General features: G+C 42.4%; 1 protein-coding gene across 1 annotated transcript in view; it reads right to left on the bottom strand.

The window, feature by feature from the left end:
* Positions 1-22426, bottom strand: part of scube1 (signal peptide, CUB domain, EGF-like 1) — a 120339-nt gene that overhangs the window by 15185 nt on the left and 82728 nt on the right. The window contains exon 7 of the mRNA XM_085376815.1: positions 19696-19812. Coding sequence (XP_085232941.1) covers positions 19696-19812 — 117 coding nt within the window. The remainder of the gene's footprint in view (positions 1-19695; positions 19813-22426) is intronic.

Genomic DNA, 22426 nt, shown 5'->3' with positions numbered 1-22426 from the left:
TAGGGGGTCATATGATTGTTGGGTTTTTCTCTGTATGTATTATTGTAGGGTCTACCTTACAACATCAAGCACCTTGAGGGGACTGTTGTTGTGATTTGGTGCTGTATAAATAAAACTGAATTGAACTGAATTTCAAATGCATCTTTGGGCACGAAAAGAAGCCTTTGGTAATTCCATGACAAATATCATAACCAGTAATAATGTCAGCAACAAACATCCTGAAAGAAGTTTTGGAAAAAGATTAAAACCAATTTTTCTCTCATAATGCTGTGAAAAAAAGTGTTTTAATCAAAAACATCTGATATTTATATTTTATATTTTCTGCATTTTTCAATCAGAAACGCCCTGCTGTAACTCTCCCTGAATGCCTTTTTCTCAAGCAGAACATAACAAAAGGCAGGGGGGCTGATAAAGTGACAGCTTCATTTAAACATACACCATGTGGGTACAGTAGCAAGACATAAGCTGGTTGCTCAGGCAGACATTTCACAGCCCATTGTTTTTTTGTGGTGTCCAATCTTGTCTGCAGAATCACAAAGAAATATTTGAGGACTGGAAACAGTCAGCTGGCAGACAGAAAACAGCTGACTGCATCATTGTTATAAAACATAAGAACTGGGGCGTAGTAAATCACGAGTGATGAGTAAGAGTACCCATATGGAAAAGATATACATAAATCTTTTACTATTTCTTTTCCATATGGGTATGAAATACAATATATATATCTAATATTTTTTGAAGAAATAATAACAAAACAGCTCACCATGTTACATGAAATAAAAGATCTAGAAAAGGAAAAGGAAAAGAAAGAACTTGGTGGAACATCTCATAACTAAACAATTAGTTAAGAATAATTTTTTTGCACATGTCGAGGAGCGTGTCAGGCTACATTTCATTGTGTGTTATACTTGTATAACTATGCATGTGACAAATAATAAAGAACCTTGAATAAGAATTATATTTGTCAGCAGAAAACTGCAGTTTCTCGATTTTATCATTTTATACTTCTTTTGGCTGCTCCATTTAAGGGTGGTCACCACCTGTCTCCACCTCATCCCATCCTTTGCATATTCTTCTGTCACACTTTTGCATGTCCACCCATGAACCTTCTCTTCAAGAAATCTGAGAAATCTGTGGAAGTAGTAAACAGGACAAGACTTTGGTCCTCCAGATTGCAGTGCACGTATTATCTTGTCCATGTATCTGATTTAGAAACTGTATAAAATACTGTAATGTTGAGAGTAATTCTAAGGCTTAAATGGATCCAGTTTATAATTTCAGAGGTCTAATGTGCAGCCATCAGCTTAAAAACTCTTTAAGCATTTATTTTTTCGTATATTCATATATTTATGAAAAAATAAATGTATATAAGAGCATATATCTTAGCTGTTCCTGAGACCATGCTCTACTGGACAGAGATCTTAGACGTTGTTCCTGGGATCTGCTGGAGCCACTCGGCTAGCTTGGGGGTCACTGCACCGATTGCTCCGATTACCACGGAGACCACCGTCACCTTCACCCTCCACATCGTCTCGAGTTCTTTACTGAGCCCTTCGTACTTTTCCAGCTTCTCGTGTTCCTTCTTCCTGATGTTGCTGTCATTCGCTAGATCGATCACTACGGCCGTCTTCTTCTGTTTGTCTACCACCACTATGTCCGGTTGGTTAGCCACCACCATTTTGTCCGTCTGTATCTGGAAGTCCCACAGGATCTTAGCTCGGTCATTCTCCACCACCCTTGGGGGCATCTCCCATTTTGACCTCGGGACTTCCAGGTTATACTCGGCACAGATGTTCCTGTACACTATGCCGGCCACTTGGTTATGGCGTTCCATGTATGCCTTGCCTGCTAGCATCTTGCACCCTGCTGTTATGTGCTGGATTGTCTCTGGAGCATCTTTACACAGCCTGCACCTGGGGTCTTGCCTGGTGTGATAGACCCCAGCCTCTATGGATCTTGTGCTCAGAGCTTGTTCTTGTGCTGCCATGATTAGTGCCTCTGTGCTGTCTTTCAGTCCAGCTTTGTCCAGCCACTGGTAGGATTTCTGGATATGGTAAATGGTAAATGGACTAGTTCTTATATAGCGCTTTTCCACTCTTCTGAGCACTCAAAGCGCATATCAGCCACCTCCTCTATCTGCTGGTGGTGCATACCGTGCAGGGCCCTGTCCTTCCTGGTTTCTGCTGCCTGAGGTATTCACTGAGCACACTGAGTGGATGTTCGCTGTCTCATCCTGGACTGTGGTTCTGACACTCACCAGTCCCGGCCACCTTCCCCAGACCTAGCATACAGTCTCAGGATGCTGGACTTGGGATGAAACCCTCCATGCATGGTCAGGAGCCTCCTCACCTTGATGTCAATGGCCTTAATCTCTTCCTTTGGTCAGCCCATTATCCCAGCGAGGGTACCTGATCACGGGCAGGGCGTAGGTCTTGATAGCCCGGATCTTGTTCTCACCGTTCAGTTGACCCCTCAGGACCCTCTTGTCCGTCTGCAGGTGCTTGGTGGTTGCAGATTTCCTAGCGCTATCTTCATGGTTCCCATTTGCCCTAGGTACCTGTAGCTATCCTCGATGTCTGCAATGTTGCTTTCTGCTAATTCGATCGCCTCAGTTCTGACTGTCTTCCCTCTCTTTGTTACCATCCGACTTTACTCTTCCAATCCGAGTAAAGCAGCAATGACATTCCAATGCTGCATTTTATGGTGGTGTGGATCAGTGAATCGATGTCTTTTTCACTCTTGGCATACAGCTTGATGTGTGCTACTTAGCTACACCCAATAAAACCAGTCAAACAACTGGGAGACAGACTCAGTGATTGAGAAATAAGCCTAGTAAAGAAACATTGGCGACTGTAACTAAAACAGATGTTTGTCTATTTATATTGCTCAAAAAATGAAGGGAAAATTTATAGTCACGGTATAACAGAGAGTCAGTTCGACTTCAAGAGTATCAGTCTGTTCAATTTGGAAGCATAAACCACTGTGAATCAATTTCAGGTACTTTGGTACAAACATCAATAGGACAAAATGACAATAGGTGCACTGGTGAAGCAACAGCAAGACCACTCCCCAAAAGAGAATAAATTTGCAGGTGGTGAACGCACACCATTGCTCTGTCTTATAATCTGTCCTGATGGACTTTTCTCTAGTTTTGCTTTTTGCTAGTGCTGGTAGGATGAGACCGTACCTACAGCCCATTCAGGCTGCACAAGTAGCACAGCTCCTCCAGGATGGCACATCCACACAAAGTTTGCACCAGATGGGCGACCTGTCCAGGGTCCTGCCTCTCAACCTGAGACAGCTGGGATAGGGTCCAGCCCACTCATGACCCTGAACTGGACAAGCAGAAGGATGGATGGATGCCAGATCACATAATTTCAGTACCTAAGTTATCCTTTAACAGTTTTACCTCAAAGTGTATATTTACTCCCCTCACCTCAGTCTCTAAGCGTATATTTAGTCTTACTCTTCCTACATATATTGTTGTTTTTTTGCACTGAATGGAACTGGAGCCTCGTCGTCTCGTCTCTCTACTGTACTGTATGTAGCAGAGATGACAATAAAGTTTATCTGCTCATTGCAAATGACACATGAATGAATGTTAAGTTATGGTTGTTATGGATAAAAACCTTAGTTAAGGTTAAGAAAAGACTGAAATGAAGCATAAGATACAGTCCATTTCTACATTTGAAAAATACTACTTTAGGCTTAATTGTAAAAAATTGTAGCATAAATTTTCAGATTCTAAGAATTCTTCAGTAATCCAAGTTTTAATTATAAATATGAATATAAAGTATCAAATGTAAAGTAAAGAAAAGTTTGGGAAGCAAAGGAAACTGAGTGCCAGGACTTCAGAGAAGCATCATTAAAATCATATTTGGGCCTTCTTGCTGCCAAGGATGGTGAGATGAGAGCAGTTTTCCCTGTTGTCCTCTTCAGTCTGTTTTCTACTACGGCACATTTGCAGCTTTCGTTACAATGTTTTATACACCGGTAATCCAGGACAATTCTAAAACTGAAGCAGTTTGGATTTAGGACCTTAACAATCATTATACAATGCTTCGTCAGCCAGTGTTATGTAAACACTGTTTGTGATGATTCAGCACTCAAACAGTTATGTGGTCCTGCTAGAAACTGTGTGCCAGTGAAATAAAATCTGGATACCTGAGCTCTAGCTCAGGTGTGGTGCAGCAATCCACAGCCACAGATTCAGAACAAATAATGCAAAGGCAACCCTGAGGCACCAGGTTCACTGCCAACCACAAACCTGCTGGTTTCTGGTTTCACCAGCTCCAAACCTCAAATCTTATTTCCTCCCCTCTTCCAACTTAGCGCGGCCTCAGATGAACCCAAACTTCAAAATAGTTCATCTTTTTCTTAGGAATACATTTTAGTACTCTTCTTTTAAATCTCTTTAGAACAAGTGCATCCTTTCCAGATAAGGACTAAAGTCTTTCTGTTTACTCACACAGGGAGAACTAAGCCCAAAGGAAAAAAGGTGGATGGGGAATCGAGAAAACAAAAGAGGAGAGAAAGAGGACAACGGTCTGGCATATTATACACACTAAGCCTTTTTTGATTGGTGCTCTAAGTGATGAAAACTGTGAGGGATTAACACCTAAGCCCTTAAACCAGGGAATAAGTTGAGGAAGACACTACAGAGAAATAGTGGAGTAGGTGTGTGTGTGTGTGTGTGTGTGTGTGTGTGTGTGTGTGTGTGTGTGTGTGTGTGTGTGTGTGTGTTGAAGTGGGGGGAAGGGTGGGGGGGGGAGAGGACAGGAAAGTATATGATGACAGAGAAAGAAGGCGAGGGACGAGGAAGAAGGTTCCCACCAACTACGTTTGCTTTTTTGTCTCCAATTTGACGTCTTGGTTGCATCGATAGTTATTTTTTAGATGACATTTCAAACAGGAAGGTTTTATTTTTCTAGACCATCAACTACCACGGACAGATTTGTGTCTTTTTATTGTTTGTATATCCAGATAGCTAATCAGTTTAACGTTAGTTTCATAAAATGGTTAAAACACTGACTAACGTTACTTTTTAATACACCAATAAATGAGAAAAGACTCTGAGGACCAGACTGGTGTATTTGGTACATCCAGAAGTTCAAACTACTCAGCAATGTTATGGTTTTAGGTTTTATTTTAGTTTTCACTTTTTGTGTTTTTAGTGTCTGCTTTTTCCCACCATCTTCTGTCTCCAGTTGTGCTGAGATCCAGAAGTGGACAATGGATTGCTGCTGCCAGAGTTGTGGTATTTGCCAGTTCTGCGATGACTAGCCGGTCAGTCAGCCGATCCGTCGCCTCCTTTATGCTCCAGCAGTCAGCCAGTACTCTCAGAGGGCAAGTCTGTGTATTTTGAGGGTTTGATCTCTTATTACATATAATCTTGTTATGTTCACTCCAGTGTAATGAGACCCATCTGAATTTGTGCATTTATGCTGAATGCTGCCTTCTGTAATACTAACACAATGCAGAGCAGCTACCCAAGTTTTCCTACCACCGAGATCAATTCTCACAGTGTAAGACTTTGGATACTCGTCTGAAAAACAAGGCAGCATATCAGAGATGCTTGAATCTCTTGTAATACTGTGCACCTTAAAGCAGATTACATGCAAGCTGGAGAGTAAATAATTTTGCATTCATTCAGTTGATCTTTGGCTTTGGAAAATAGTTTTTACTCTATAAAAAAAAACCTTTCCATAAAGCTAGGAAATCCTATTCCCTCATATTTGTCTCTGAAAACAGAGCCAGTGTTCTGATAAGCCAAGTATTAATTCAACCAGCATTGGCTTTATGAATTTATTCCCTGATACACTTGAGCAGAGTAACTCTAATCATAGTATACACAACTGCTGATGTTTACCCACAATAACATCTTTCTCTGTAGCATCAGTCTTCAGTCCCACAGACCCAAGCTACCGGGTATTATTGAAATGATAGCTCTGACTTTGAGGTTTTGCTTATGTTACATTCTTGGTCCTTGGATTATGGTTTCTGTGTCACACCATTTCTATGCCTCGTGTTCCCATGTTCCACGTTTTGGTGTTGAGTCTCAGTTTCCTGTTTTACTTTGGTAATCCTTGTCCCATGTTTCTGGGTTCAGTGTTGCTTCCCCGTGTCACATCATGCCTGCATTGTCCCTCGTGGCTCGCATTCCCTAATTATGCCAGTTTGTATTTAAGCCCTGTGTTTTTCCCTGTTGTCACGTCCTCCGCGTTAGCTGTGTCATCAGGTTATGACCTGCCACGCCATGTATTCCCAGTTTAGGTCTTGATGCATCTCAATCATCCAGGAAAGTAAATCTCCAAAAAGTTGATTCTGTTCATCTGGACGTAGCGTTTTGTGGGAGAAACGTTTCGTCACCCATCCAGGTGACGTCTTCAGCCTCAGCTGACTGCAGGTTTCCTTCCCACTGAAGGAACAATGGGCTGGGAGGTCAGTTCCTTAATCTTAATTATGCAAATTCTCAATCTTTAATCTCCCAGCCCATTGTTCCTTCAGTGGGCTGGTTTCAGTCATTATGTAAATGTACTGTTTATAAGATTGAAACCTTTGTAAGAAGTCACCTGGAAGAGTGACGAAACGTTTCTCCCACAAAACGCTACGTCCAGATGAACAGAATCAACCTTTTGGAGATTCCCAGTTTAGGTTAACCCTCCTAGTTTGAGTTTTGTTATTGTTTTATAGTTCTCATGTGTCTAAGTTTGTTTTGCCTGCAAATAAAGCCAACGCCTCAAGTTTAATATTCCGTCTTTGAGTCCTGCGTTTGGGTCCAACCACTTCCTGCCACACAGCTTACCGTGACATGGTGAGAGTTAAACCCTTACCTGGCCCACCGGTCTAATTATAGACTGATTTCTAACTTTTTTTATTTCAAAAATGAGTTGTCAGGTAGTTAACTGGTCACTTGCAAAGGAATGGTCTCCTTGAAGAACAAGAAACAGCACTAGTGAAGGTCATGAACGATCTTATGGCCTCTGACAGTTGGCTCACCTCTGTGCTTGTCCTGCTCAGTGCAGCGTTCATCACCACTGACCACAATGTTGTAATACAAAGATTAGAACAATGTTATTATTAAATTAACTGTCATGCAGTCGCCTAAAACATATCTTTGTGATAAATTCCGGTTTGTGGAGTTAAACGGGGATCCTTCCTCATAGAGTTGCAAATGGTTCCAATCAGGTTACAATGTACTTTTTACATCCTTCTTTTAGGCTTAACTAGCCTTAGCCTCCCATGACACAGTGAGGTTATTCTTAATCTGAATATGTCCTTCAGCATGCACATTCAACAGATATGTATCACTCCCCTCATTCATTTGAGGAGCATCACTGTTATCAGAACATGCAGTCTCAGAGTCTCATGAGCACTTTGCTCTGAGACTGCAGGCTTACTGATGGCTCCTGGAGTTTTTAAAAATAGAATGAGAAGCAGAGCCTTCAGGTACCAGGCTCTGCTACGAGCTTCCATCCTTTAGTTATGCTGCAATAGGCTGGTGGGAGGGCCCCTGTTTACTCTTCACTCATTTCTTTTCACTCCCTGTATCTATACACCATCATACTTTAATCATCAGTGATGATTAAACTCTGGCTGTCTCTCTCATAGTGTGTCGTTTCTCCTGTCTCTCTCTGATCTCTTCTCTTTCCTCTTACCCCCAACCGGTGACGGTGCAGTGCAGCTGCTCTCCAAACCTGGTTCTGCTGGAGCTTTGTTCCTCTTAAAAGGGAGTTTCTCCTTCCTACTGTCGCCAAGTGCTTGCTTATAGGGCATCATGTGATTGTTGGGTCTTTACTTTTAGTTGTAAATTGGCTTTTCTCCACATCTTTGTGTCTCAAGTATTTCTTTGTTTTATTGGCTCTTGCTGGATCATCTTTGTACAGTGCCTTTTGTTGTAAGTGTTTTGTTGTTGTCTCTTTAGTGGCACTAAATGAGTCTCAAACACACATTACCTGCTTTAAACTTTCACAATCAAAACTTTTCAAACCCCCACTTCCCAAGTAATCTTCCACTGGGAAAAAAAAAATGAAAACCCTGCAGCAAAAACGTACGATGGTTCATGGATATCATGAAAATGTTAACACATGTAAGAAGCAGTGTGGCTTACACTTACATGGCTTACTCTTATATATTAAAAATGTAGATCTTTATGGCCTGAGTGAAGAAGTCAGCACAAGAGCACAAACACGCAAAAACCTTCTGGTTTATTTTAGCGTGTCATATTCCTGCCATACATAGTTTTCTGCTTAGACGGGATAATCCACTGCAGTCATGGAGACTGAAGTCTTACATTTCTCTTGAATAATTACTAATAGATCTAAGATTTGCATGGTTGCTGACATCAACCTTCCAGAGTTTGTGATTTTGAGGGACTGTGATGTTGTGATGCTGTGACAGTGAAGAGGAGCACCTGTGGTAACTTGCTGTTGTGTTAATTAACAGCACCATTACATGTAAGAAGTAGCATGCATTTAATGCAGTGTGTAGCTTTAACCAGTTGGAGCCAGTTACTACCAGCATCAGTAAGAGGTGGTGAGAGCACAGGAGTACGCGCACACGTTCTCTCAGTGTGGCGTGATAGGAGCCCCATAAAACAGTAAGTCATCCACTGTGTTTTTCCAGCAGGGCAGACTCAGCCTCTTTGGCCCGATCATCTCAGTCTCTATCCTGAGGGAGTTTCTGCTGAATGAACTCTTCATCTAAATATGGAGCTGAGACAGGAATCCAGAATGAGCTGGCTTTGCGCCACAGTAGAAATGTAGTAAACTGTGTCCCGCCGTGCCCTGTTTAAAGGGATTGTCCCTCCATCTGGCTGCGCTAAAACAGATTTCCCCGTGGCTGATGGGAAGAAAATAAGGCTCAGGGATCTTTCTTTTTTATGGAGTGTAGGACAGGTAAGGGCATCCAGACACATGCAACAGCCTGTCGAACACTCCAGACTGTGATGTCATACTTACAGATAAGTACAAGGAGGCTGCTGATTGCTCCTTTTTGCTTTCTGCTCTTCACTGTCAGAAATTCAACTTGGATTTCATTTTTGTGTGTCATCTGCTCCTACTTTCTTTTTTACACATTGTATTTTTCTGTAGCTTCCTCTTTCGTGTCTAACGTGAGGCTCTGATTCTCTCTGAGGATTTTAAATCAATCAGCTGCTTTCCTGTTCCTCTGTGGCTGACCGCAGAACGCATGGCTATCTTTCCCTTCAGGTACCAGCCCAGGCACACTTGGCCTCAGGACTTTGAGACTTTAGGAAGTCAAGAGCTTTTTTGGGTTCATTTTCTGCATCTAGTAAGTTCAGTAATCGTTTAAAAAGAATTTACCTAAATTCTCTCAGGTATACTGGCCTATATACCAACTAAGGAACACACACATACACACACCATCACTCCCCTTCTGCCCACATTGTCTCCTCTAATGCCTCTAATGTAACAAAGGTAGCTACCACCATCTACCCAACACAGAAAGCTTCCTAATTATTCTGGCAGCTGCAAGCACTAGCACACACAACCCACACTTAATGACCCCACCAGGGACCGCTGAACCTTATAATGGGGTATGTAATTACCCTGAATGGAGCTTAAATAAGCTTTGAGGTTAAATAAATACATTAAGTTTTAGCACATCTTGAAATGATCACATCTAGAGAGAAGACACAGGACAGTTAAAGACAAGTGAGGTTGTGTGATATGTGTGGCATGTCAGAGTTGGTCTTTCTACACGGAACCACTGCTGCAAATCCATCCATCCATCCATCCAGGAGGAATCCAGGAGTCAGATGCCCAAACCGCCTCAGCTGTTAGGAGGAGGAGCGGCTCCTACTATGACTCCTTCGCAAATGGCGGAACTCTTCATCCTCTCTCTAAGAAAATGCATAAAATATCACCTGAGGAACCCAGTCATTTTATATAATCATAAAAAGAGTGCAATCCTCTACCAAGACCAATGCATTATTTCACAACTTTAAAGTTTCCTGCATCACAGTTCAGTGGGTTCATGCACCTCTCCACCAAGCTTAGCCTTTTAATTTTGCATTCAGACGATTTTGCCTTTAGCCATCATGATGAATTTACAAGGTTTTCACAGCTAGCAAGCAGGTGGGTAATGCTGTCTTTAAAAGGAACATTTGAGAGTAGAAGGTGCTTTCAAAAATACTTGTCAGTTTACTGGAGGAATTATTTGTCTCTTGTAACACCTAAAACAAGACTAGCTGCAGCCAGCAGTTCCTCACAGGAAGCTGACTCATCAGAAACAAGAGTGATTTGGCTACGAGCGCAAAGGATGAAGCCTAGCAAAAGTGCTGTTGAGAAACTCAGGGGAATCATAAACCAGAGTATTTGCATTGGGCAACCTCAGGATGGTGCTAGAGGTCAAATCACAGGACCCCCAAGGTACGTGACATTCATCATCAAGGAAGTGTTTACTGACAGTACAGTCGACACTAAACAACATAATTTGTAGCTGGGCTATGCAGTGCTATCACAGCTAACAACACAGCACTTCTGCTTGTGTTTGCATGAGAAAACAATAGAAGAACACCTTTATGGATAATGAGCACATTGATAGCATCGTGCAGGTCGTGGGTTTGTTAATGCAGGTGAACTAACTGCAAAACAAGCTGGACTGAGCTGAGACTCTCTGACAGGGTGCACATGCAATGATGTGTCCTGCCTTTGTAAAGGGAGTGGTTGAACATTTCAACCCCACTACCACCACCACACACACAAACACACACAGATACACCCACAGGCTGTCTCTCGGGATCCATGTCTGACGTTTACTCTAGACGATCAATAACTTACTCCAGCCTCCAATCAATAGTTCCAACCTTTACCACGTCTCTCTGAACACCACGTAGGTCTACCAGACGATTCAAACCGATTGTGTATGAATGTTTATGTTCAACAGCCAAATTTAGTACTTTTTAGACCTTTTGTAAAGTCACTTTAAGGATTTGGATTTACGAGAAATTTATCAACTACAATAAAGTAAATAAAAAGCTGGCGAGAGCAGTCCACTTCCAGCTGAACCTAGGTAATGAATTTTCTGAGAGTGTGATGCCACTCAAACACAAAATCAAACATTACAGAGACAATGAACGGCTTCTTTAGGGATAGAAAATGTGTCAAAATGTTTATTGCAATGCTGAATTTGGAGTGTTTCTCAGTAGAAATTAAAAGTGTGCATTAACACGGAAGAAATGAATTTAACAGCGTGTAGCAGCAGAGGAGAATCTCGCAGAAAAACGGTGGTTCTGGAAACAGTCATAAAAGTTTAGAGCAGAGCATCGTTTCGACTTTCAAACACAGAGAGGGAGAAGTTTACCTGACATGACACTCACTAAGTCACTCCTGCAAAATCTGTCTGCACTGCTAAAGAAAATATTCTGGAACCTTTTAACAAAAAGAGAAAAAAATCACAAATGAGAAGACTTGCTGACATCCACCTGAGCCAAAGGAAACAGGCCTCCCGACCCCTTCTCTTTCTCTCTGTGAGCCTCAGGCTGGGTTTGAGGAGCCCAGTGTTTGGAATGAGAAACCTGACTCCAGTGGAGACCCTGATGATGCTGCAGAGCCTGATTAAGACCTAGCAACTGGCCCAAGTGATCAGTGCTGTGGACTATACTAGCCAACTGGAGGAATGATGGACTCTAACTCCTCAACTCTGACTGTTGCCTCCAGAGGTCAACGGTAGGGTCTCCAGTATGATTGCCTGTCCATTTCGTTGAAGCAGACTGACCAGGAATACAGCTCTGGTCACTTAAGCCAATATAAGATTTGTTGCAGGAATGTGCACACAGACCTCCTGAGTATAAGCTGTGTGGTTTTACCAAATATTTGCAGTAAAAAGCAATTAAATGGAATAAATTTGCAGAAACATGAACCTCCACAAATAATTATGCACGGGGGAAAGGAGATCTAGTTTTCTTGAAGAGCGTAGGTGTTCTTTGCGGGGTGCTGGTGGTGACGGGGACAGACATCATGCCGGGAGGCAGCGTGTATTTGTTCAGGTATTAAATGATCCTAGTGTTCGATCCTAGTGCTGTTTAATAACAAACACTCCACGAGGGCATGTGGGCCAGGGCTCCAAACTCTCACAACAGTGAAAGAGTCAGTGATCCAGCCCGCTTCAGCTGGAACAGAGACGGCCGGCTGCGATTGAGTCAGTGTGTCTCAGGCTTGATCTCACTGACCTGCGACTTCTCCCGAGGTCAAAAGTGACATACGAGTTACTAAATTATGTTTCTATATAAACTGTCGGACAAATGTGTCATATTGAAAGACTGAATGAGTCGCATCCAGACTGTGGCTCAGGAGGCAGATGCTGTTAGTAACTGAGGTTGTGATGGTGATTTTGGTCAAACGTAGCCACCTGCCCGCCGTGTTTTCTTGACCGGGAGCATCTATAAAGAATGTAAACAAGATTAAAAATGCTGTCACAGCAAGTTCACGCCACACTACCAGATCACTTTTGTACCAAAATATAAAAAAGGTGTCACATGTGCAACTGGTGTTGTTACAAGAGTGTCACAGCTTCATCCTCACATCACGAGTGTGAAGCTCTGTGCAGGTGTCTGCATACCAGCCAGTTATTATGACCGTGTGAACTGGTCCTCGAGACACTACACCACAATGCACCAACTACACATGTGTCCTTCAGGGGCTGAGTGAACTCCAGAGACAGCTAACAGGAATGTACAATCACCTGCAGGTGTTGGGCCACTGACTCATGTTCAGTGCTTGACTTTTACAGAACGTTCATAGCACATGTAGCATAATTAAACTTCCTAGTGCAACTATGAAGCAGAAAATTGAAACATAACCATCGCTAATCATAGTAGACTGAAAGCAGGGTATGTGTTAACTGACAAGTTGTTTCTTTATGCTTGTGTTTTTCAGTCACTAGTTCTGCTTCAAAACACAAAGATCAGCAGAAAGACAAACTCACAGTAAGGGACGAGCACAATTGTTCATCTAGATGATTCCCCTTCTGTAAAGGTCTATTAATTTCCCCATGAATGGCTGTGATCATGTCCTTGTCTCGGTTTGATGTGAATGTATGTTTGTCTGTTTGTTTTCACTTCTCTTTAAGTAGAGAAGGAATGCAGGCCAGTGGGAACGTGTCTTCGGTGCCACTGTAGTGGGATTTGTACGCCGACCACACAGAAACACAGATAACCGCACGCAGAGGTCCAACAGCGTACATGCAACTGAAATCTGCGTTAATTAACCTGCAAAAACAGAAGCGCGCACACATGTGCTACAGTAACATATAACCACCAGTGTGCACCATCTAATCAAACATCTGGAAGCTGTTAAAAACAACCTCTCCCTCTGTCTTTCTCTCTGACCCAGTTGTCGGCACGAGAGCCTGTGATGAAATGGCTCCTCTGGTTGGCGTGTCTGTCATCGTGAGAGGCTGAACCGCCTTGTCTTTCAGCGCAGATGAAAGAGCGTTTATCAGACTTGTGGGTTTTAAACATGCCCTACATATTTATATTGAAGTGATTATGATAGACAGGCACGACAGGGCACATCCCCTTGGCTTTAGATTTAAGTTGGATGCAAACAGGCCGAAGGAGAGCTGTCTGTCTCGATCAAGCAATTTAGAGGCACATTAGACGGGAGACCACCTCATAGCACGGCGTTTATCTTGCCACTAACTACTATGTTCTGAAAACTGCTAAATGCAAGCAATTATACCCTATGCACTACAATACACTGCTAACACTACTGTGATTACACGCGCCACCAGAGTGGAATACACCTACACACACACGACGCACATAAATACGCGTATATGTCCTGGAGCAGGATGTTGCATCTTCAAGGTAACAGGAAGCTGTCACCCCGCTTTAGATTGAATGATGTCGAGAGCCCATATACACAGTAATGATATTAACACAACCTAACGGAAGATGTTAAAATATTCAGTCTTTTACATCCAGGACTGGCTGAAGTGAAGCAAATATTCTTAACTTAAGACACTTAAAAGGGTGTAATTTTGTTGCTAATATACACCAGTAAGTTGAAAATTGGAACTGATAAGGCGTCACACACGGTTCAGAAAATGAACGCACATCCAAAGAGTTTAGACACTAGAGACTGTTTTTCAGCCAGTCGTCAGACAGGAACCATTATCACACATATGTAAAGTATCATGAGTGGATCTTGAACACTAAACAGTAAACTCTGCATGAGACACGGGGTAAAAGCATGGACTGTAAGTAAAAGATGGCCACAGCCACCTACTGGTCATTGCGTCTTTCAGCTTTAATGGCGATGCGGTCGCGTTTTTCTTGGGCTGTTGACTTTGATCACTTTTTCACTGTAGCCATTTCAAATGAAGAGGCAAACAGTAAGCCCACATTTAAGGACCTGTGGGTGATGTCACACTGTGGCCATATTTCTCCAATCTTACATGTTTTCTGACCTGATAGACACTGATGTGAGCTGCCTGCTCTGTGTTTCTCAGTTCCCCTCAGCGCTGGATTTATGAAGCCCGGGGGCTGATCCACAACCAAATTATGTGGGCGTGGGACAGCTGGACTGCACTCCTATCCATCTTTCTAACTCAAGGCAAAAAAGCAGAGCGGGGAATCTTTTTTTTCTCCACTATAAATGCTGGGTTCTGTCAGCATCACAAATCACCCAAAGGGACAGTGTAAGTGTTCGCACAAGATGCTGGGCTCTTAACTTGACATCTGAAGAGATGATCTTCCAGCTGTGATCTTTACATAACTGCCAGCAGATGATGGTGCTGAAAGGGTCGCTGGAATCATTTTCAGTATACACCGTGTGCAATAATTCCCTTTGACTGATTTCTGTCTTTAAAACGACTCAAAAAACAACAACAACAAAAGGATGCAGCACCAGTTGTTTCAGCAGGTACCTCAAAACAAAAGCAGGTCTTACATCTTTACGTGACTTTATCTTCAAGTATTTATGGCTGAGCAAAGAAGGAGCATTGGTTCTACTTTGACCCCCTCCAGCTGTACTATTGTGCAGTTTGTCATAATGAAATAAATCAGTCACGCTATTAAGCTTTTAGTAAGGTATTAGCAAGTAAATATCATTTATATAGCATTACTCCTCCTTAGTAAACCATTTATGAACACAGCGATTATTAGTAGCACTGTTAGCAGTACATGGTTACACCACATACAACAGTGACAGCTGTACATGGTGTAACAGCAGCAGATGGATAAACATATCAGCATAAATGACATACCAAGTACAAGTAATGACATATAAATGGAGAAATAAACACTTGCTTACTACCTCGGCATTATGATAAAATCTAGTGCCACCACACTGGAATCAAGTTGTGACATGATTTAAGTACTGTACTGTAACACAGGGTGGGACCACACAGCTTTACAAACTCAAAGATCAGTGATGCTCCAACAGCATTTAACATGAAACTCAGGTACCCATTAGTAAAGCTAATTAGTTTAAAATTAGTTATGAAATTCATACCCGAGAAATTGTATATTGAAATGATTAAAGTCAACAATTTACAAGCTACAGGGTGACAATAACAGATCATGTTTTTTCATTATTAAATTTTTTGTCATCTTAATAATCATAAATTATGGATTTCATCCTTTTTACTGGTTGATTTGTTGATTTTAATTTTTACATTGTTCTCTTTTTAATGATTTCACTTGCACCACGTTTGCTTTTTGATAATTTTTTCCATTCATTTTCTTGTTTTTTGACTTAGTTGACCTAGTTTTATATAAGCTCTTGTGTCATAACAATAACATGTTAAATCAATGCATCCAGTCAAAGCTGGCTAACATTATTAATTAATCATTTGAAATTACGCTGACTCGTCTTGCCTTGTGGTTGAGTGCTCTTGCAGGTAAATGGATGTATTTACTGTATTTGCAGCTGGATGGTGCTGTCTGTGTGAGCGTGTGCACATCAAGGTCGAAGAAGAGAGTGTGTGTGTCAGAGAGAGAGAGCGAGAAAGGCCAGCGTGGGCCTCACTGTTCAAACATCTCAAAGTTTGCCGACACGTCGTCTGCCTTGCAGGCCTGAGACAGCTCTGGCTCCAGAATTTCACACACCTACATGCCACATTCTCAGACTGCCCCACAGTCATTTTGCAGACACACTTTATCTGGAAGACATGCACGCACACAGTATTTTAAATTATAGGACCATACTTCCATAAGACCAGCTGTCCAGATTCTGGACATCTTGCCTTGTGCAAAATGACCAATTCCTTGATTCTACGTCGACATCTATCTCACGTCCATCACCTGTGGGCTGTTTACTGTAAATGTCTCTCTACACATCAGATATCACTCACAGAACGTACCACACTGAAAACCTGTTCACATCTTCTATTACACACCAAAATAAACTTTTATTTTCAGGCAAATCTTTACTGATATGTAGTTGGCATGGGTCAGCAAGGTGAAATTACACAAAGAGAAGGTGCTACTGTCAGCCAAAGACCAAAGACTGGGAGAGGCAGGACGTGTGTTTGGAGGCAGTGAGAAGCAGAAGAGCAGAGGTGAGAGTAAGGACCATCAAGGGAAGCAAGGATGGTGGATTCAAACTGTTCTACCGTACCATAGGAAGCTAAATGGAGTGGGACTAATCCTGAAGGAAGAGTATGTGACTGTGACTCTCAACACTCCCACAGAAGCTTAACATTTATTAAAATGGGGCAACTTGGAGTTCAGTAAAAAGAGCGAGGGAACTGATCTTTGAGTAGATGGCCTATTTTACTCCCAGAGGCATCCTTAACTGTTGTGGAGGTGTAGACTTTGTCAGACAGCATAATTAGTTTTGAATCTGGAAATCGAAGGCGTGCTGTCATGAGCATCAGTGCGTATGACTCCAAGTTGGATGTTAGTTAAAAGCGAGAGCTACTCTATAGAAAAGTGGCGCAGAGTGTCTGCAAAGGAGGTTTGCTTTGTTTGGGACAGACTCCAACAGACATGAAGGAGAAGGAAATCGAGCTCATGGATAGGTATGGTGTAAAGGAGAGAAATGCCAACGGTGGTGGAATTTGCAAAAAGGATGGAAATGGCTGTTGAACACTTTAAGAAGAGGAATCGACATAGCATAACATATAAAATTAGAGGAAGGTGCACACAGAGAAGAATGTAACTGGATGGCATTGTGTGGGATGACTTTGAAAATCAAATTGAGGAAGTGAGAGAAGGTAAAGGACTAAAAGCTGAGAAAGAGTGTTGATGGAGAAACACAGGAGTTGCACTGTGTCTCTGTGGGTGCCAAGAGAGGAACTGTGGTCCTGCACGAGGAAGTCAGGAGTGGCAGAGAAGCATGTGAGGGTGGGATGGTAGGAGTGACAGATGGTTTCAGAGTGGGTGTGGGATTACATGAGGGATCAGCTCTGAGTCCCTTTTTGTTTGCAATGGTGACAGACGGGACAAACGAGGTCAGGCAGGAGTCTCTGTGACAAGCTGTGATGTTTGCAGATGACATTTTGATCTATAGTGAAAGTAGGGAACAGGCTACAGTCTGGAGAGGAGGAGGGGTGCTTTGGAGAAAAGAGGAAAGTCAACAGAGGCCGACAGAATGTGAGAATCAAGTATAAGAGTGAGGAGTAGTGGCAATGAGTTTGAACACAGAGAATCAACAGCAGTGGACACTGCATAGGACAGGTGGGTGAAGAAGAGAGTGCAGGCAGGGTGGAATAGAGATGAGTATCAGAGATGGTTTGTGACAGAAGGAGATGATTCCATGTGAAGCTGACGTGATATTATATTGTTTGCTTTACTTGCTGCTTTGTTGAAATATTTCGGCGATGTGGGACTAGGTCTGTTCATGATAATATGAAGTTTAACTGTGATAAACTGCAAAAAATTGCAAACCTATTGCCGAATATGTCCCGGTCCTGGGTCGGTGGCCCAGTGTTTTTGGTTTTGTACTTTTACTTTTGATTTCATTACGAAGTATGACTGTTTGTTTTGGGTTCTGTCCTAGTATTTCAGCTTCCTAGTTTTGGCAGTACTTCCTGAGTTCTTGTTGTTAGGTTTTGTTATTTGGTTTCCCAGTGTTTATCCTCTTCTCTGTGTTCCTTCTGTCTGTCCATGGTGTTATTCTGTCTGCTCATGAGTCTGCGTCTGGTAACTTCTGTCTCGTCTGGCTCGCTCTGTCTGTCGTGTACTTCCTGTTTTACTTTGTAGGTCTGTGCCTTATGTCTGTGCGTTCAGCTCTGTGCGCTCCCTGTCTCGTCAGTGTAATCAGCGTCAGCCGTGTCTCCCAGCTGTTTCCTCTTAGCTCTGTTCACCTCTTGTATTTAGTGTCTGCGTCTTCCCCTGCTCGTTGTCGCGTCGTACCCTCTTTCACTGTGTGTTCTGTTTGCCAGCCTGTCTACCTGTTTAGTTTGTTCCGTATTCCCAGTTTAGTTAGTTTTTCTGTTCAGTCTATCCCAGCAATAAAGCTGAGTTTTCTGAATTACTTCTGCCTCTGTGAGTCCTGCATTTTGGGTCCTCTCTTCCTGCCTGCACACAGCCACGACAGAATGCATCCACACTAATTCACATTAAACAGAAATTCACACTAATCGCTTAAATTCAGTCGAGCCAGACCCTCACAGATCTAAAATAAGAAAGAAATTCCTCCACAAACAGGATGGCGATTCAACACAAAATGATATACACTGCTTGTCAAACTTGCCTTGATTTAGAACCAGCTGGCAAACACTTGAATTGCTTTTCCAAACAGATGTGTTTTTATGAATTAGCAGTTTTTTGCAAACCTTCACCAGTCTGTATATCAGTGACATTCAGTGCAATTACTGAGAAATCACTTTTATTTGCTAATCACAAGGTTGCATTTTTACTCTAGTGTGAATGAAACATCACATAATTTTGTTGATAGTCAAATTTCTTCAGCTGGCTGTACTTCGGTGATTCATCTTAGAATAGTGTTTGAATGCTTTACTTTCACTAAAGAAAAGCTCTCAATTGTTATTGTGTATCTTACAATATTAGGCGCCTCGAGGCGACTGTTGTTGTGATTTGTCTCTATAAAAATTGAATTGAATGAAAGGTCCTGAGGAGCTGAGCAGACAGAAGCCCCTACCCTCTGGGGTTCTTCCACCAACTGAAGACAAACAAACAGAAGTGGCCTGCTCTGCACTGCTGGACGTATGAATGCAGTCTTTAAAATGAGAGCTGATGACACATTCTCAGATTGTTTGGGACCGCTATTCTGCTCTTTATAACCTCTTTATGCATTTGAAAAGTTCAAAAACAGAAAACCTTGAAGCCCTTTTGTTGCTTCTTTGTCCAGCCCTGACAAAAATAAAGACTTGTGTGGGACTGGGCTCCAACCCAGCCACAGACCCACAGGTCTGCCTTACTCCACGAGGTTGTTTGTTTAGAGGAAAGTCAAAAGGCTATAATAATGTGTTTGGATTGTTAAGGCCCACGCTGCAGCATCTTCTCCTCGGACCACCGTCATTGACGTCATAGCTCGGCTCCCAGAAGGGGAGAAATGCTCAACTGCAAAACCAACAACAAGCAGCAGCAGAGCAAATGACCACGAACGAAGCTTTGTGCAGATCGAAGTGAAGCGGATGGTGAGGCCAGAGTTTGGCTGTGGATCACTCAGAAAGCAGTCGTGTGAACCGTGTGAAACTAACCCTTTCCACTCACATAAGTCACACACATGTATATTCACACACTATCTTCTCTTTACTGACCTTTGCATGTTTTTCCATCAGGCTGGAGGGTGAATCCCACAGGGCAGCTGCAACGCACCCCCGTAGCTGTGTCTTTACACGTCCTGTCGCAGCCGCCGTTGTTGACGGCACAGGTCTCTGCAGACGGCAGGGCAGAGATGGGAGAAAGGAAAGAGGGCTTATTACCATGTGAGCCCTACCTTTGAAAAGATGAAAAAGCTATTTCTGACACCTGACACAGGTTGAGACAAAGCTTCATGCGGTAGAAGAATACAGTATGAAATGACAGCACAGTGAACTGTATTCTCGTCTCATGTAGCTTTGTCAACACACGGATGAATCCTATGACAACTGCAGTTTTTATGAATGGAAGAGTTTTATATATTCATTTACAACACTTGGTAGTATACACACGTCAAGATTTATTATAAACAATGTATCAATACAACAAGACAAATTCCACTGAGGAGTGTGAAGAACTCTGAGATCGGTCCTGTTTCCAAAAGTGACAAGAAAACACAAGGGTCAGTAGATGAAAAATAAAGTTAGTGGATTGAGTGCTGTAAGTCTAGAAGACATTCATCAGAGCTCAAGTGTATATTTTCCTAGAGAAAAATGTTCTTGTATCTGGTGGAGATAAGTATTCCCTGAGCTGATCCTAAACAAACACAAGTCCATGGTAACTCTGGCTTACCTGCCCAGCTGCTGTTGCTTTAGCAAAGCTCAACACAAACCTGCTCAATGGGCCTGCAGAAGTGCTGAAGAGGCTGAAATTTGACATCCAGAGGAACTGATTAAAACTACACCTAATAAGGAAGATTGGCTTTGTATCTGTTCTGCTTCTGGTGGAGGTGACTGAGATCCAGAGAAAATCGTACCAAAGTATTTCTGTAAAGAATACTAGAATATAGTATAATAACAAATTTAAGGAAACAAACACACCTCAGAAACATCCAATCTAATTTATTTAATTCCTAAGAAGATGACACTCTGGACCTTAAATAGCGTTGGCAGGGACGCCCCCCACCTCCTTTCTCTTGGCAGCTTTTCCTTTAATTAAAATGCTAGGAGATTGTGTGCCCGAGTGAAGTAAAGAGCAAAGTAGGAAAGGCCTATTCAGTCAGGCAAACACATCCACATCTAAAGGTCAGTGCATTAGCATAATGCCCTTTCAGAATGCAGAGTCACAAACACATCTGAGCCAAGATGGCTGATGTTTGCTATCAGGAAACAGGAAGGTATTTGTACATTTGTTTGTTTTCCCTCATGCAGCACCAAACAACATCAGTCTCACGCCACCATCCCATAATCTGTGCTTTCTGGTCCGTATGTGTTTGTCACTCTGCATTCATCATCCTTTTAATGCCCATTTCTCTTGCTGGAAAAGTTTCCAAGCAAGAATGCAAAATGATTTCAAATGTAAATGTCTGGCTCAAATGAAGCATTTCAGAATGACAGCTGGCAGTTTTGTAGTTGCAAAGACTGGAAGGAGAGATACCTCGACATCCAGGCAAGACACAGCAGAGCCCTGTCCCGGACTCAGGCCTCTGTCAAGTGTGTGTCTCACAAATGTCTATTGCATTGAGGTCAGTGTGTCTGCATAGGTGTGTACAGTAAAAGTGTATGTGCCTGTCAGTGTGTGGAGATGTTGTTTATGGGTCAGGGTGATCTATACCGAGTACAGTGGGCCCTGTCATTAGCTGAGGGTGAGCCTCTCTATCGCCACGCCCAGCCCAGCCCCAGGGCCAGGCTGAGCTCGGGAGTATTGATGAAATGCTGGGCCTGCCTGACATCCGGCACAAGCCCCTCATACTTTCCTCTCCAAGCCTATAACTCCAAATACTTCTTTCAGGTTTATTTGAGAGTGAGTGGTGGGACTTGTAGCAATAATCCGTTCTTTGTATTTTATTTTTATTTTCTACGATGGAGGGTGGATACAAAGAAAAGAGAGACAGGCTTTCACTGGTGCTTGCTGAAAGTTTATGACAGTGCTTGCTACCAAACAAATACTCGCTGTAGTCTTGTGTTCAGCATGCAGAAAAGTAGACCTGAAGATTATATTTCAGCTGTGGGCTCTGCGGTGAGTACGTTACATAAATTAAATGTGAGCAGTTCAGCGTAGACGGCTGCCTTGATTAAAACAGGTCGTCATATGGTGATTTCAATGATGCTCAAAGATCACCCTGCAAAAATAACCTCATTCACTTTCTCATGTCTGACCTTGTTAAAAAGTAACAAAATCTGTCAGTTCACAGCTCTAAAGTGCACACATTAACACTAATTGAAATTTTGCTTTCATCCACTGCAGCGTCTTCCTGATTGCTGGTTGCTTGTGTGCACAAGCAGTGTACCAAGCAATACAGTTGATGAAGTTAATATTCATTATTCAGGTTATATTCATTTACTTAGTCAATTACAAGAAGACCCTGCGATGTGCACAGCTGCTCCCTTTGATTATTCAGTATCACGTCCATACATCAGATATGGACTCTAAAAACCCCAAGAAAGTGATATATACAAATTATAGAGGTTTCCTTCAAACATTCAAACTTAAGCGATGCCTCTGGTCAGAATTCTTTTAAAATTTTAGAATTCTGCAAGTGACACGTCTATTAATGTGTCAGTAGCCTAAAACACGCCATTTAGTATGGCTGCTCCGAGTAAAGTTAAAAATGTTCTCCTCATTGCTAAGCATTCAGAACTGCTTTTGCCAGTGTGGTTAACAGGGGTCACATCTTTTTCCTTGTGTCTT

Source organism: Diplotaxodon limnothrissa, linkage group LG17 (genome assembly GCF_057381915.1).
Source record: "Diplotaxodon limnothrissa isolate DT_005_m linkage group LG17, D_limnothrissa_male_GT1.1, whole genome shotgun sequence".
In the NCBI taxonomy this organism is placed as follows: Eukaryota; Metazoa; Chordata; class Actinopteri; order Cichliformes; family Cichlidae; genus Diplotaxodon; species Diplotaxodon limnothrissa.
Note: the sequence above shows the minus strand (reverse complement) of the source record. Positions and strands in the feature narration are given on the sequence as shown.